The 17,049-nt window shown below is 39.0% G+C and overlaps 1 protein-coding gene across 1 annotated transcript in view; it reads right to left on the reverse strand.

The window, feature by feature from the left end:
• Positions 1-610: 610 nt before the first annotated feature.
• tfpia (tissue factor pathway inhibitor a) overlaps positions 611-17,049 on the reverse strand; it is a 37,632-nt gene continuing 21,193 nt past the window's right edge. The window contains exons 2-7 of the mRNA XM_020636580.3: positions 16,240-16,440; positions 5,841-6,017; positions 4,940-5,011; positions 4,062-4,121; positions 1,732-1,920; positions 611-1,524 (exon numbers count right to left, since the gene is read on the reverse strand). Of these exons, the coding sequence (XP_020492236.1) occupies positions 1,460-1,524; positions 1,732-1,920; positions 4,062-4,121; positions 4,940-5,011; positions 5,841-6,017; positions 16,240-16,440 (764 nt within the window). The 3' untranslated portion in view covers positions 611-1,459. The remainder of the gene's footprint in view (positions 1,525-1,731; positions 1,921-4,061; positions 4,122-4,939; positions 5,012-5,840; positions 6,018-16,239; positions 16,441-17,049) is intronic.

A 17,049-nucleotide genomic window follows, 5' to 3' on the forward strand; every position in this document is an offset into this window, starting at 1 on the left:
AAAAAACTGGTTGTTCCTTGGGCCGAGTGATGTGGAGAAAAGATCAGCCCTTTACTCTATCGTGGATTGAACAAAGAGGGAAATCAAATAAAAAGGCTCTCACACAGGAGCCAGGAGCTCCCATCGTCCACATAAAAGAGTCAGCACATAGAGTCTGCTCGTTCTCAACCAACACATCATAAGCAGCAATAACAACACCACTAGCACAGCAATTTCCGAGCCTATAATGTCCAGCACACATTTAAAACCAAATTTTCCCCATACATTAAAAATCATGTCATTAGTAACTCTTGGGAGAAAAAAAAGTTTTAATGAAAAAGTGTGTGAAAAAGCAAGTTTTCTATCTATCTATCTGTCTGTCATATCTTTTTATGAGTTGATCCTACATCTAGTAATCCCCATTGTTTACAGTTTTAAGAATTATACAGTTATTCTCATTCATTAGTTTCCCTACACGTACGCTATAAATTGAATTTGGAGACTTGGTGATCTTTGTAATCACATTTCAGTGTGTGAACAAAGATCTTTCTTTGTTCAGACTTTCTCACTTCTTTTTTTTTTTTTTACTTGCTTTGCAAAACTGTTAAATCAGACCGATGGGAGTTAGAGATTATGATTGTTGAGCTTTATTATATAACTCTTACAGTTTAATACATCACAGCCGTGGTTATAAAACAGAAAATACTTCAAAGCAAAAATCCTTTGCAGAGCACACAACCTTTTCCATGACACAACACTGCCCCCTTGTGTTCCTCCTCCACACCGACAACACGGGTCAGTGTTGCAGTTCAAGTGATTTATAGAACTGCATACAATGGATTAAAAAGAGTAAGAAGTGAGTGTTCATGTTTAATCTGACAGAAATAAAGCAGTCAGTGCCTTGTAAACATTGATTTATAGTCATGAGGACAGGGGTCACCCTGATGAATGTGTTTACTGTGAAAACACTCTGTATACTGTTTCATTGGGAGATAGATTGTCCAGATGTTTAATCTGCTAATGCTGCAGCTTACATTGATTAATACGATTGGAGCTATACCAGAATATCATCAGTTACTGTATATACACAACAAATATGAAGGTGAAGCATTCATTTAATTTTTAAAGAAAAAGGTGCTGCAACTTTGGTGTTTTTCACTTAACAACAAAAGTTTGATTATGACATCATAGCCTTAAAACGTTAGCATACAAAGACATTGTTTATACAAAAGCATCATTATGGAGGTTATAGACATCAGCCTAACAATTTTGTTTGTTGTCAATGAGAAATTAATACATGGCACATTGTAGATAATGATATATTCATTCAGCCACTGAAATGCTAATTCCCCCTTACAGCAAATCATCTTTTTTTTTCCACAATAGCATGACAAACGTCAGATTTTAGGGAAGCTACAAATAAAGTATGGACATAAATACAAGGTGGCTCCACAGCAGAGCAGGATCTAATGCAGCGTGTTCAGACTGAGCGTTGAATGATGTCCAGGTTTTTCTTCCTTATCCTGATCATCTTCTTCCCATGAGCTGCAACAGAAATCAAAAGACACGAGTTGATTTCAGAGACTTTCTGCTAAAGCAAAAGTTACAAAAGAAACCTACGATGAAAATGATGTCTAGCCTTTACTGTGGACAATATCTTAAAATGTTTGTACAGTTTAGCAAAGCTAAGCAATGAATTGCACATTTGTTGACAGTGTGTATTTCAAATATGACATCGTGAGATACTCTTACCCTTTCTGCGTCGAGCACACTTGATACTGCATTCTTTCCGACTTGTGAAGTTGTTCTCGTTTCCGCCGCAGCCGCTGTAGCGAAAAATGTGGCACCTCCTGCTCTGTGGGCTGTACGCGAACCTCTTCTCCGCATCCTCACAGTTTCCTATCTCTACGGGCCGGGAGCATGGATCTGTGGGCCTCATGTCTGTAAAACACAGGGAGATTAGAGGTCAAAGTTTGACTGCATTTTTATCACCGGTGTGTCTTTAATTATTCCCTCTTTAAATTATAAAGTCCCATTGTTTGGATACTCAGCTGTGGTGGTGTAAGAAAGCTTGTTACTGTAACTATCATGAGTGTACTGAAGGCTGTAGGACATTGATTTCCATCATTACAAACTATGACTTTAAAGGTCTTATACTATACCTACAAACCAACTAACTTACTAATTAACTCAACCACTAACTTATTAAGTAACAAAAAGCTTTTATTAGAATTTAAGCATTTTGTGTGTCTATAAATTCAGTAAAAAAAATCGTCAGCTGTCTAAAATATGGACATAGTCTCATTCACGTCACCCATTGGTTACTTCTGTCTGTTTTGGTCCATGCCCTCCTCACTTTCTCTGCACCACCACGATTATGCAACGTATGTATTACCTACTGCCTACAAAGCAAATGGGTTGTCAATACAAACTTCTCCCAGTGACATTATAGGTGTTTATCCATTTTTGGCCACAAGATGTCCCTCTTTGATATTAAAATGTCAACACAAACTTAGTTAGAATGACATCATACGTATATGTCCATGACATTTTTATTATGGTCATTTTTCACAATTTTGTGACTTTGAAACTGCACCTTTTATCGTCAGTAGGGAGAAACAGATCCAACCTGATATTTATTATCAGTGAATCATTTCCAGATATCATCCTCAGTAACTGTCTAATGTTAGATCTGGATTATTTATTCTTACACTGAGGGGGATTACTTCTGTGCCAGCATTGTTCCCGTGGGTTGTTTTGTCACATTCTCAAGATCTTATAAGGGAAATTTAAAAAAATGATCGATATGGAGGCAGTACTGTTGAAGCTAACTCGAGTGCAATCGTTCCTTCTCTGTGTGAAAAAAAGAGTGAAATTGAATTCTTAAAATGATAACTTCTTGAAAGAGTTGAGGAAAGCAGTTGAAGCTCTCCCTCTGCTCTCCTGCCGCTGCACAAAGGAACCTTGGAACAGAACTAATGTGATATATGACCCATCGATCCCAATACACCCAAAACTACTAAGTGGGACTTTGTGACAAATGGGCTGTGGGGGGGGGGGGGGGGGGGGGGAGGGGGGGGCGACACTGTGGCACTCTGTTCCTGCTCTTTGTCTCACAAAACAGAAGCAATTTCCCGAACTGTTCAATGCATCACTGCATTTGACATTTTATTTTTGTTTTATCACGCTCAAGTTATTGGCAACTCACACTGTTTCAATAACTGAACTCAATTTGCTTACTTCAGAGTTTAGGCATAATTCAGCCTCCAGCTTGGTCTGGTTGTTCCTCTGAGGACAGGATGATTGATTTAATCATGCCTGGTGCTCTGTTCTTTCTTCACTGAACAAACACTGCATGCTTTTCTTCTGGCTTTCTGCCTATTTGTTTGCAATTTATTAATAGGGGCAAAAAAAAAGGATGTTCTGTCTCATTTTGAGAGAAAAACATTTATTTTCTTCACTGAACAAGGTTACTGAACGACAAAATCATTGAATCAGGACAACAGGATCAAAGATGGCTATACCTCTGTGTCATTCAGTTAGAAAAAACACCAGTGAATTACTGACCAGTACATTTTAGGTTCATTCTTGCCCACATACTGTATGTCTCCACTGGCTGAGTATGCAATCACACTACCTCTAAGACAGGCCTTGTGATTGAAATCAGTGTAGGATTGAGCCCTCAGTTTTAAACTGGCTTTGGTTGTATGCAGGAAAGCAGTCAATATGAAAAAAGAGACAGAATGCATTTGCCATGATACAATCCTGGAACCCATCTGCTGTCATCTGACAATAAACATGTTTTGTTTTATTTGCTTTCATAAACGGACATCTGCTTATGGGTGAAGAAAAAAATCTGGTTATTAATGTCCTTTCTCAACAAAAACTCCATTCTCTGGTCTTAAAAAGTTAGTCAGTCTGAGGTTAATGTGTAGCAGACAGAAGTGGAGGGCTTGTTCTGAACATCTTAAATCCACTACCTGAGTATCCCGTTGCCACACTTGAACTCTGAGATATTTGTTATTTCAGAGCTTAGCCAGTAGGTTCAGAGATTGCATCGAAACAAAGTCATGTATCCTTACCTTTTAGCGCTTGATTGGTTTCATTCCTTTGTATCTCAGGTTCACCTGCAGTCAATCGCTCTGAGAAAAAAAATACATTGCAAGGGATCAGCAGTTTTCAGAATCAGTTAAAATTGACAAAAAAATGTGTTTAATTACTCTGATTCCCAAATTAAAGTAAATTAAAGACTGTGTAAACACAAGTGTGACAACAGCATGAGGTCTTGAGTTTGGCATCTTTGCTGTCGCCATATTTATTTTATTTTTTTGAGCTGGAATGACCATATTTGGATGAGAGGGAAAATACTGGACAGACATGCAAAAAAGTCATACCTTGATTTTTGTATATTTGACTGAAAATCTGATATTGATCATTGTGCTGTGTTGAAGACTTGAAAACACGCAACTGAGACAAAAAAATAAATCATTGGGAGCATTTTCACAGAGTCAGTACACCAAACAAGTATAGCAGGAAAGTTTCTGTTCGTAACCATTATGGTTGCCCCCTGCTGGTTGAAAAGGAACAATGCAGGTCTAAGGCTCCTGTGCTTTGACCTCCAATACTGAAGCCTAGTGGCTATCCACTTTTTAAATTCCGGTCCATGAGGGTGATAGGAAGATTGGTGCCACACTTAAACATGAGAGTGGGGATAAACATGTCATCCTCCATTCAGAAAAACCTCAAACAAAGGTTTCACATTCTGTTTGAAAGGACAAAATTCAAACCTGAATGACACATAGTAATGCAAAAATGACTATGTAGTTGTTTGCTTATTTAGCAAGTAAACAAATGTACACTTTTGAAAGTAGTTGATGTAATGTGTGATAATTCATATGATTCTACAGTATATAGATATATATTATAATTAAGGTAAAGTGTAGTGTGCATTCAGTCTTACCAGCTACGATGGTTGGCTGCACCATTGAGACTCTTCTAGCAGTGTGGACTTCTGGTGCCATAGTGGGATTAACTATGAAGAAAAGGAAGAAAAAGGGACTCACAGATTGATCGACCTACATGTAGAAACAGATCTCATTAAAATCCCAGTGATCTATCATAATTAAACTAGCTTTAATATCATTAGTATCGGACCAGAGAGGGTGTTGGTCTGCAAACAATTATTACCCACTAATGAAAGCAGACACAGTCATCCATCTGAAGTTGTTATCCATAAAAGAGAAATCACACAAAGCTTTTCCAATTGATTTTCACTTCAAAATGCACCGCGGGCCGACTTGTTCACAGCTGAGCGACTCCGCCTTATTTTCTTTGACAATTTCAATATCTGAATGGCTTCTAAGGCGTGCCTAAGTCAGGCATAATTGGGTATGCTTTGGTCACTTTAAAGCGATTTAAATGCTAAAGCATGCTGGGATGTGATTTCATGGTCAGCTAAAAATTCATCAGAAAGTTAATTTTCTAGAGGTGGAACTATTTTGATTATGTCCCTGCTCTGAAATTAGTTTTCACTGTAATCACCTTTGCATTGGCTGTCCATGAACCCAGAGGTATATAAATTAGTCTTTGGATACTGCTCTGAGTTAAAGGCAGGAAAAGTAATTACATATGTTTGGGATAATTAAAAAACCTACATTACTGGGTAAAACTGGCAAAGTTCTTTGTTCAGGCATGTGTTGCTGATTTTACTGTTAAAGTGCAAATGTGTGTTGGCTCTTTAAAAACTGTGCATTAAAATGTCCACCAAATGAAGACATCTTTTCAACATTCACAGCTTTCTTACTAACTAACAGAGCTGCAGTCTGCAGTCTGTAAAAGAACTAAAGCTGTACCTGGCTTACCTGGGTTCTGACACTTTGCCTGGCAATCCGCCATGCTTCTGAAGTTGTTTGCGTTGCCGAAGCAGCCGCCGTAAAAGAAATGCCTGCACTGCTGACTCGCTGTGTCGAAGAAGTAACGTGTGGCCAGGCCTCGGCAGGGTCCAGGAGCTTCAGCCAGATGACACGGGTTCTTGGACTCTAAGAAAGGTAGAAGGAGAACAATGGTATGAAAGACTATAAGCTGCCTTGAATTAAAAATAGATGTTTTTCTTAAATTTGACTTCAATACTTCTGCTACTAAAAATAGATCTACTTCTTTAAAAATCTGAATGAGAGTCAGATTAGTGAAGCTGGGCTCTAAATTCCTCATAATACACTTTCCTTGTTCCCTTTGTATTGGATTAATGATGCTTTTCGGTTTTTGTCTTTGTCTTTTCTAAACTTAAGCACCAGTGACCTTAACATTGACGTTCCTGTAGAAAGTGAAATTAAAACGAACAGAAGAAAAAAAAACGGATGATGTACTTTCACCACCCTGACTAAGTTTTCAGTTTGGCCATGATTGACTCTTTATTCCCATCAATAAAATGTATTTTCAAAGTTTGAAACAAAGCCTGTGAAGTTTTTGGTTTATATATGTATATGACTCATGGCTTTAAGCTTGAATGTCACATTTGAAAGAATGTCCTCAAAGTGGGCAAACCCTGTGGCTTCTTTCCTCATGTTATTCCCAAATCGCTCTCTTTCCATGGGTTACTGTCCCAACTGTCCTATCTCTCTAAAAAAGACATAAAATGCACCAAAAAAAAGACAAAGGGAGCGACTGTCCATTGAACAGTATCAGGTCAGACCATGACATTACAATCTCTGGCCACTTGGTCACAGCCAGCCCACTCATGTCCACAGCAGTACTGTGACATTTCAGCTTCTGACATCCTCTCCAGAGCAAAAAGTCAACACTTCCAGCTAGAACATCTTTATTCTCTTATCTTGTCCCCAGTCAAACACATCCCCTCCTCTGAAATGTTCTTCTCTGCTTTCTTTTCTCTGCTTTCTCTAACCTCACCCCCCCTGTTTCACTTCTTTCCAGTCGTTGCATTCATTATAACCCTCGGGTTTTGCAGCATTGGGATCAGGGCTCTGTGTGTGGTCCTCATCTACATTGTGCATCTTACATTATGTATGATTACTGTAACATTGTGTAATAGCACCACTTTTCCTGCAGCTTGTCTGCCTTTCCTTGAAGGTAAATGTTATTATCAGGCAATCCAATCTCTATGCATTTGAAAGGAAAATGTAATGTACATTTGACATTTTCAGCACTTTACAGTACAGCACGGCAATGGGATGGTAATTGTGAGGAAATAGTTTGATAAGAAAGTGGTGTTATGTATTCACATGTGTTACGCTTTACCCTAAGGTGACACTAATGGGCTAACAAGAACCAATACGTCACATCAAACACCGTAACACAATCAAAACTGTGGCTCACTGGTAGAGTCGGTTCAGTCGTATCTCAAGGATGTGTCCTTAGAGAAGACACTTAACCCCAAATTGCTCCCGCTGCTTTGTCAGCCGCTTGTGAGTGTGTATGAATGGGATTAGTTAATACTGATGGTAACTTTACACTGCAGCCTCGGCCATCAGTGTGTGAATGCGTAGATGTGACCTGCGGTGTAAAATTGCTTTGAGTAGTCAGAAGACTCGAAAAGTGCTGTACAAGCTCAAGTCCATTTACCATTAACACTAGGGCGGACCTATGGGGCTACATCCACCTACTGACAAACAACTAAACCACATAACTCAAACTAATTTAACAAAACACCACAACACACGATCGCTGCCTAACTCCCAACTCCAAAATCCTCTCTCCTCCTGATCTCAGCACTGAGGCCAGGTGTACCTCATTGCGTAAAGCAGCAGCTTCAAATATAAACAAAAAATATATTTTTGGCATGAAAATGGAAGGGGAAAGGTTGTTTTAGGGGTTTTCCTTTTTATTTTTGAAACACTTGACAGCAAAGACAGCAGAGTTGTTGTCGAGGGTTGTCAGGAAACCCTGCTGTTTATTTGAATGAGCCATTTCGAAAACTAATGACAAATAAATAAAGCTAGTGACAGGCTCCTGCTTGATTTGACTCTGTCACAATCACAGCATCGGTGTGAAATGCATCACTTCCAGTGGACTGGCCCTGTTTTGAACAGACTTCATTTTCAGTAGACAGGTGCAACCTGACAGGCCGTGACTGCATGATCAACAACATCAGAGTGCGTCCAACCACAGAGAGTGTAATGGCTTCGATGGTCCCCCACACAGATGGAAAATGATTTATTCATCAAAAAGGATAGCATGAAAGTTATGAAATTCTTTCAATGCCTACAATGTGGACATTGTGATATGTAACAGTTGAAGTTTGGATTTTCACATTTTAAAAACACAACAGTAAGGCTTTCTTTCTGTTAATATGTAGTTTGATTAAAAATACAACATTTTGAACCTCACATTGTTATTACTACATTACCCACTAGGTTTAGTTCTGGTAATGACTTTGCTATTTTATGTGATTGAAATATAAGGGTATAAGGGTCGCAAGTGCCCAAATCTGGCGGTCTATCATAATATCTCAGTTTTTTTCTGGTAAAGTAGACACATTTTTGTTGTTGTTGCCACATCCAGATGGCGACTGACACAGGTTCAAAAATTCATATTGAGTCATAAAACACAGGAAGAAAAATAAATCACTGGCCCTTAGCCAAAGGTCAACAGCACACAGAGAATGATTGAAAAAGGAAATCTTCAAGGATTCCGAAAACAGCTCAGAACATCTGTCATGGTCACACAAAGGCCAAGCATTACCAGCTATAAGTTTGAGTCTCAAATAAATCTTGAAAAGGAACACAACACAAATCAGACTTCTAAACAATGTCAGCCAACTTTTGGAAATTTAAGCACTTACATTGTTGTTCATTTCTCCGTTAAGGCCTCAAGCAGGCATTTTTGGAAACTTTTGCAGAACTTTCAGAACAAAATGACAACAACAGCTTCAGAAAGAAATGATGCAGTCATTACCCAATGCAGGTGTGCCACGTTAAAACATAACAGGGACAAACAGTGCTGTTCCCAATCGTCTTAGAAACCACTTGCCAGGGGATATCTGAGCAGCGCTGTGTTCCTCAGTTTTAACACCTGTCTGATAGTGAGGTGTGCTAATAGCTTTCTTGCCAATGGGGCATTAAGCTGGAGACAAGAATGAATATTTTGAAGAAAAAAAAAGTCATAAATGTGTCACACATCTCCTTGAATTACGTGAGCGTAATCATGTTATACCCAAAACTAAAGCCGTTTCTTACAAGATGGCTTTCACTCAGTGGCTGCTGGTGCATTATTCCAGATGGAGATCGGAGTCCAGATGGACCAGGACATACATCTTAGTTTGTTAGCTTGATGCTAACACATAATGAGAGTTGCCATGAAGGGGAAAACAGAATATGCCCTGCGATCACAGTCATTTTTAAGTTAAGAGATGCTTGATTTTCTCATCTTTATTGTGTAAGGGAGGGCTTAGTTCTGCTAGCTTCTTTAAACAGACCGTCTTTGGCTGTCAGAGACTGAGGTTTTTAAATGTGTGTTCACAGAGTGGAATGCACCGCAAACCTTTTCTCTGCCGAATGGTTTAAGGCTGTTAAATGCAGCAGAAATTGATATTAACACACAAAACTTTATCTGGCTGCATTACCACTTTCTAGATTGGGCACAGTTGAAGTTGTGAGTTCTTAAATAATTATGACTTTTCTGACTAGGGCCTTGACAATTTACAACAATCGAAAACCACCACCATGCTTCGGGATTTAAAGGTTATGCAGTATGCAGTCAAAGATTTGACAAGATTGTTTTGTGTGCTGTCTGGAGTGTTTTTCAGATTGCCTCAGGAGAAATCACTTACACTTTGATGATGCCCTCTCGACCCCACATCATTTCCTCTCTACTGCACCTGCACCTGATGCCAAGGCACAATGGGGGGCATCCATCTTTTCTCAGACATGCAAGAGGTGCATGCAACACAAATTCCAAAATCATCTTGTCAACACTCTTTACAGGTGACTCTCTTATTGCGGTTGTCTTCGGGAGAAAGGATTTTTTTTTTTGGATTGGTTTTGTTTACTGCAATACTTTATATACTGGGAAAAACTGGAAGCTATGCTCAAGTTTCCATTGCTCAAAATCAAATGTACCAAAAAAAAGGTCTCTGTTGCTATATTGATGATTCATTATACATAGAGCCTCTACATAACTGGCCCACTAGCATAATTAAACAAATTAATAGTTCCTCCTTTGGGAAATACTTAAGTTTAATGAGATAAACAGTTTCCAGTCCTTGAACGAAGCTAAGGTAACCTGCTCGCTTTAGTCGTATGTATAATAGACCCATGTCAGAGTGGTATACATCTTCTCAACTAACTCTTGACAAGTCAGTGAATAGCATGTTCTCCCGAATGATCAATCATTGCTTTAAACTGTCACTTTCATCCACTAGCTTCTTTAAAACGTGTGACCAGAGAGCTTGATTTACTGGCTTACAAGATGACAAAAGACAAAATCAATCCAAAGTGTAAGAAGCTAAATAAGAATTGTGATGGGACCTCTGACTTGTGTTCACAGAAATGCTGCTACCTGTCTAAATGCAAACATCTGGGAAATTAATGGGGTTGCATGAGGAGGTTTCACACCTGCTTCACACGCTCTGTTTGGTTTATCTGTTAAGTCTTTGAGTAACCACAATCCACAGAAGGGTGACCACAATTTAACGTTATCATGGTACCATCTGAATACATTTTAAAGGGGTGACTTTGACTCAAAAGTTTGGGCAAACACATGTCAAAGGCTAGTCCATAGCACTCTCTCTAGACCAATACAATGATGAATAATTCAGGAACACAGTTCTCCGTCAAAGCTGTGAAGGTGGAAGAGCTGATCTGTGCTTTAAGGAGAGATATCGGTCAATTGTTTTTCAAGCCCCAGAATCATAGAGTGCATCGTTCCAGAAAGCTTTGGCTGCTTTCCAGAGAGAAACTCAATTTTTCAGCAAAACAGAAGTGAACATTTAAGATGTCCTCAGATAACTTCTTTGTGGGTGTGATAAAACCCTTCTTTTATGTTGTTTGGCCCTTGTGAGTGTCATACACTCAACAGGTCATACATGCAACAGATGGGAGAGATGAGATTTTAGGATGATGTACAATAATGCACCGTTTGAAAACAGCCAATGTTTAGACTACACTCTGTATCAACCATTCCCCATCTTGTCCTACGCTTTTCTGGCTAGTTGTCTTTAATATATGTCAACATGTTTTTCAGTTTGGTTGTTCTTTTTCCAAATGCACTGACACCAACTTGGTCAGGCCTCCAGTGGAAGAAAAAGACAACCTACTCCAGATGGAATATAAATTTCAACAACATAAGAGAACTCAGGCGTAAAAATAGATGTTGCCACTGGATGGAGACAGATGGTATCCAATAACTTAGAAAGAAACTGACCCAAGAAGTAATCTCAGCCCAAGCAGGTATAAAAAAGGACCATTTTATTTCAGATTACTGTGCTACCTTTTCCAGATTGTACCCTCTTCCCTCTGGTGGGTGCTAAACAGCAATTTAAAGGTTGAGAATTATGATTGTATTTTTCTTTTTGTCATGTTCTCCATTATTCCAGTTCTCAAAAGGATAAGTTGAGGGCATATTTATTGAACGCATTCTTATACGTTATCATGGCTGTAACTAAACCACAACTGTGAAATATCACAGAATTATGTTCCATTTGTCTTCATTTGTCTTGAAAGGTCACTGATTGAATCACACTGTGTCCATGTTTCACTGACTTCACACTCAAACTGTCATAAAATGCAGCACTGCTGTATTCCATATTGTAAGCAGGGATTCACCGATGCATTGATTAAACATCCAGATGGGCAGATTCTGGCCCTGTTGACAAAAATTGGCCAGCTGGCAAGTAACTGCACGAACCAAAGTCGGTAGCCAATGTGTACAGTATCTGTTACAGAATGTCCAAACGACTGATTCAGAGAAGAGGTTTTTTATCGACAAAGTCAACTGTTGGAGGTACAGCCAAAGAGAAGTTTTGTTTTGGTCGGAGAAACTGATGCTGAAGTGGGACGTTGGCATCTACTCTGAAAGCTGCATATTATACACTTAATGGGGTTAATCACTGCAATGCTGATAATTATGGACAGGAATAGACGTTTTTTTTCTGTTCCAACACAACCTTAAAGTAATTCAGTAAACATTAACTTTTTTTTTGGAAGGGAAAACGGCAAATTTCCCAACTGAGCTGGTTGAAGCAAAAAGTTTGCACTTCTGCCCCAACTGTCTTTTTCAGAGCACTGTGTTTGTCTCAGACCTCTGCAGGCCGAGCTGTAAGAGTGGACATCAGAGAAGGAGTTTGGGATACAGAAGTTATGACTCACTGGTCTACAGTCTACAGTCTCAGAGATCGAAAGCATCCCTGACACATCCCTTTTTCTCACATTGGTTGGTGACCTTTACAAGAACATTGGTGTTACGTTTTCAGAGGTCGTGACATCATGTGTACAAAACATGGACGGATACAACTAAAGATTGGTGGCATATATCAAATAAGGGTGTGTAATAACAAGCAGATATTTTTCTTTGTCCGTTTTTAAAAATTAAAATGTCACTGATTTAATCAGCCCTGCTGCAAAAGATCCGTTCTCTCTGTCAGTTAGAAATGTGGTGACATTTTGAAATGTCTGTACCTGTTAAATAAAAATCCTTCTTCAAAAAGTCGGGTTCACTTTCTATTCAGTGTGAGTACACTGAATCATACAGTTAACCATTTAAGGCACATATCAAGATAGCAAGAAGTTAACATGTGTTGTGCTTTACGCTTATCTATGATATATATATAAAGATAAATACATCATACACTATATTTCTCCAAAGATCTTTGTTTCACTATCTATCACCCATGGGTGTATTATGTAGCTCCCTTTCCTGCAGACCCAATTTAGAGCATGCACACCCAAGACTCCACTGGCAGAACTGGCTGACTTTCTGTGGGCTCCCTGTACGCAGGAATGGAATAAAATAACTAAATTATACAACTCCTCTAGACTTTCTAAATGTTTTGGAGCAAATGCATTACATTCTGATGAAAGGGGTTACTTTAGGGTGCATGGGATGATCAGAAAATGTTTTACACCATTTTATAGCTGCTTCCTTTTTTAAATGATTGGCACTGTCACAATTTGTGCCAGTGTGCATAATGTGATTAATCCAGAAGTTCCATTAGTTCTTTTAGTTTAGCGATCAGCAGGTTTAATGCCGCTCCAGAGGAGGGCAGAGTTTGTTTAATGTGGGAGTGAGGGGAATTTGAGAATAAGATTGATTTTCTTGTTCAACTGTCCTACTTATGATGACATAAGGGATGCACTCTAGGAAGATGTCTTACGTTAATGTTGATTTCTTCAGGTTGGATGATTATGAAAAAAAAGAGTTGTGCTTTCAAAGACGAAACATTTCTGAATTGAATAGTTGGACCACTGAAACTATATTTCTGGTGTCCTGCAACCCAATGAGGGTTGGGCACTTTGTCTCGCGAGAAGTAAATATAATAAATCAATCATACTTCATTAAGCCAGAAGGTCATTATACACAACCGAGTTGTGTTCCTTTAAGGCAGATGTCCATACCTTCTACATTCTGTATGATTTTTTATAACTGTGCGAAGCCCTTAATTCTTTGTGCTTTGTGAACAATGTTGTCCAATGAGGTTATATTCAGTGATTCCTGGAAAAGACACTGTGTGTACCCTTACCCTTGCAAACATCATTTTTTAACAACATTTTTTTCATATCTTCCCTTTGCTGGCTTATTTCAACACCTCCCTACAAGACCACAGACTGTTATGTTGAATCAAATCAGCAGCAGCTAGAAGGAAGATTTATTGTGTTCCTCACATGCCCATGTGCATGCAGCTGCACGTTCACATACAGTGTGAGCATAAAACAAAAAGGCACTGGCTCATTAAAAAAATGTTCAATAGCTCTCAAAGTGGCCAGAGCTCCACATGGCATGTTCAATTTAGTTACCTTCAATTTGAACACACTCAGCTGTGTTTTGGGGTAACTATGGAGTTTTTTTTTTTTTTTTTTCCCTTGGGATTCTTATCGTAGCCATTAAGCCAGTCACCACCTAATGCTGCAAAAAAAAAGATATACAGATGGAAGTGTGATTCATGTGGATACAAGCAATTAAAAAGCAGCAAGTTTACATAATGAGTACGATTTTCCACACAGAAAAACTTCAAACAGAGCATCTTTAAAACGTGACACTGTTAGAATTCACTTTCAGTCCTCTTTGGATGGGTGAGAGGAAACACCTCTTCTCTTTGAATTGCAGATTTCCTTGTGTGCAAACAGAATAGTGACTTAAAAAAATGGATGCATCCACTGTATATGACAGTGCCTTCAGGATGCAAATTTATTTATGATCTTCTTGTCTGACTGCGTAATGTATCCCATGGCATGCAATAAAGAGGTGAAGGTTATTCTTTGCCAGTGGGAGAAAGCACTTAGTCACAGCACAGAATACCACGCCATGTTAGATACATTGATCGATGTGTTATGGTTCTATATGTGAGGGCATATTTCATGTTGCACAGAAAATTAAAGATGTATTGTTTTCCTGCTCCGGATGACAGATCCCATTACAGCATCTGTGCAGCTGTTACGCAATATGAAAGGTGTTTTTTTTCTACTATGGTTTGGTTTCCTGCTGTAGACATGTTGTCTATTTTTTCTCCTCCATATTCATCTTGTTGCTCCTCTCGGCTCACCTGAAGTGCTTTTGAACTGACAGTCGAGTCAGTCCTCTGACTTTGGATATACTGATACGGTACCAGCGCTAAAAGATCAAATTGTTGCTTTTTTGATTGTTTTTCAAGGAGTAGCATTTCTATTATATGTTACTGAAATCCTGCAAAACAAAAGTGAAGTGCTGCATAGTGAGTCACATACACTCCACACTACACAAAGCAGACATGACCCATAAGATGTTGCAAAGTCTTCTTTTAAAGTCTGTCTTTACATCATACTGACAAACACTCTGTCAGGACTCTGTCAGTTATGTTCAAGGGGCTTTTGTGTTGTTAAAAACATCACATTTTAACGAGGGGTGTAGTCTAGGATTTAGCTTTCTTTGGCTGAAACTTTATACATCAGTCTCAACAAAACAGCAAAGAAACGTTTACAGCTGCCACTTGACATGCTTGAACTTAACTGAGGTATTCAGCTTTGATCTGCTTGGAAGGAGAAAGATAACCTATGAAGCAAGTTATGATCGTTGAGCCTCATCAAGTAGCCTCGGAATACCTACCACAGCCAATGAGAGCGAGCGGATTGTGAAGAATCACCATCCAGACGTTACTTACTATTCCAGCTATGTTAAAAATTGATTTAAATTGTCCTTGTGTCGTTGGGTCTCCCATGTTTTTAAAATTGGTTGAGATTTGAAAATTGTGTAGTGTGTAGCCAGCCTAAATAATGAACAAAGTGCACAAAATCAAGCCTACATTTCTTGCATTCTCCTATGAATAGTGAGGTAGATCATTTTTTTGGTAATGAAGGGCAATAATTGAAGTTTTAAGTACTTTTACAAAGTAGTTTAATTTTGCCAAACTACCGTCTTTCCCCAGTGGGGGCATCACTGATTCTACTTCTCACAGAGGGACGTTTAGCTTAGACAAAAGAGATCATTCAAATGAGCTTCAACAACACTGATGGTGTCCACAGGGCGCCACAAATCCAAATCTATTATGAGTAGTTTTGATTCACTTAGAATTTCACATTATACGATATCTTGTTAGCTTTGTTTTATGATTTAAAATTCCATTCTTAGGCTGGGACATGAGAAATGGGAAATCAAATTGTTTGAAGACTCTGTTATTCATCATTATCAGCTAATTTCATAACTTCAGTTTATCATCAGTTTAGTAAATGTAGCTGATAAATAATACAATAGTGGCCTCCCTCCTTAGAAGAGCCATATTTTTCCATTAAGTAGATGCCTCCAGGAAAACTGTCGAGAATTAATGTGTTGGCATTGTTCCATTTTAGCTGCACAACAACAGAATGACTTTGTAATAGGATTTTATGCCCAAGGTGGCAATAAAGTCTAATGAGGAACAGCCGTCCTTGAAAACCAAACTTATCATTTGCTAACAACATAACAATGTAAACCGATAAAAAATACATCTATGTCTTGAGCTTTTTTCATGAAAAAGTCAAGACTTTGTGCACTTTTGCTGTTAACTTCAAGTGGGGATGTCAAGGGGAACTTCTCCAAGTGTGTGTGCTTTGTGTGCGTCGGCCAAAGATCGACACCCACCTGAGACGACGCACGCCTCCTCACAAGCCTCGAGGGTCTTGAAATTGTTGGCGTTTCCCCCACATCCTCCATATTCAAACAGCTCACAGAGTCCTGCGTCAACATTGAAGAAGAATCGCCCCTTAATGGCCTTGCAGGGCCCCGGATCGTCCTTCTGGGCGCACAGCTCGTTGAAGATTAAGAGCTGGGATTGTGCTCCATCTGTGGAGGTCGAAGAGAAAGAGACAAGTCTTAGTGCCGTGCTTTTTCTGGCATTTGTTCAAAGGGATTTTTTTGGCTTGTGTGTGTGTGAGTGGGAGAAATTAGGTCACAGCATCAAACTCTAACCCAGGGCTTTGCGATAAGGTAAAGTTGCATGGCTGTATAATTTCCATAAGACTTTAGTGAAAAGTTTGACAACCCACTGTTTTGAGTGACTCCACTACAGAGGAAGACTGTGATGGATTTGTTAGCTGCAAAGTATGAGGAACTCTGTGACCTGCCTGAACCTTTACATGTTAAGTTACAAATATGACATTTTGAAAGTCAAGATTTTCAACTTTTATTTACCCATTTTTATAAAATAACTTTTAACTAAAATAGCTCGATTCTGTTTTAGGCCTACAGGTGTGTTTTTGTTCTTGCGCCGAGCATAAGGAACCTTCAGGGAGCTCCTAAATCCCCTCGGTACACAAAAGCAGATGCAGGTAGGTGGCAGCAGGCAGGAGAAGAGCGAGTGAAAGCAGGGGAAAACTCACAGGATGCAGCACACAGCAATAGTTTGAACCTAAGCAAGATAAGGAAATATAAAGTCAACACATTTTCACTCTC

This window comes from Labrus bergylta, chromosome 13 (assembly GCF_963930695.1).
Source record: "Labrus bergylta chromosome 13, fLabBer1.1, whole genome shotgun sequence".
Taxonomy (NCBI): domain Eukaryota; kingdom Metazoa; phylum Chordata; class Actinopteri; order Labriformes; family Labridae; genus Labrus; species Labrus bergylta.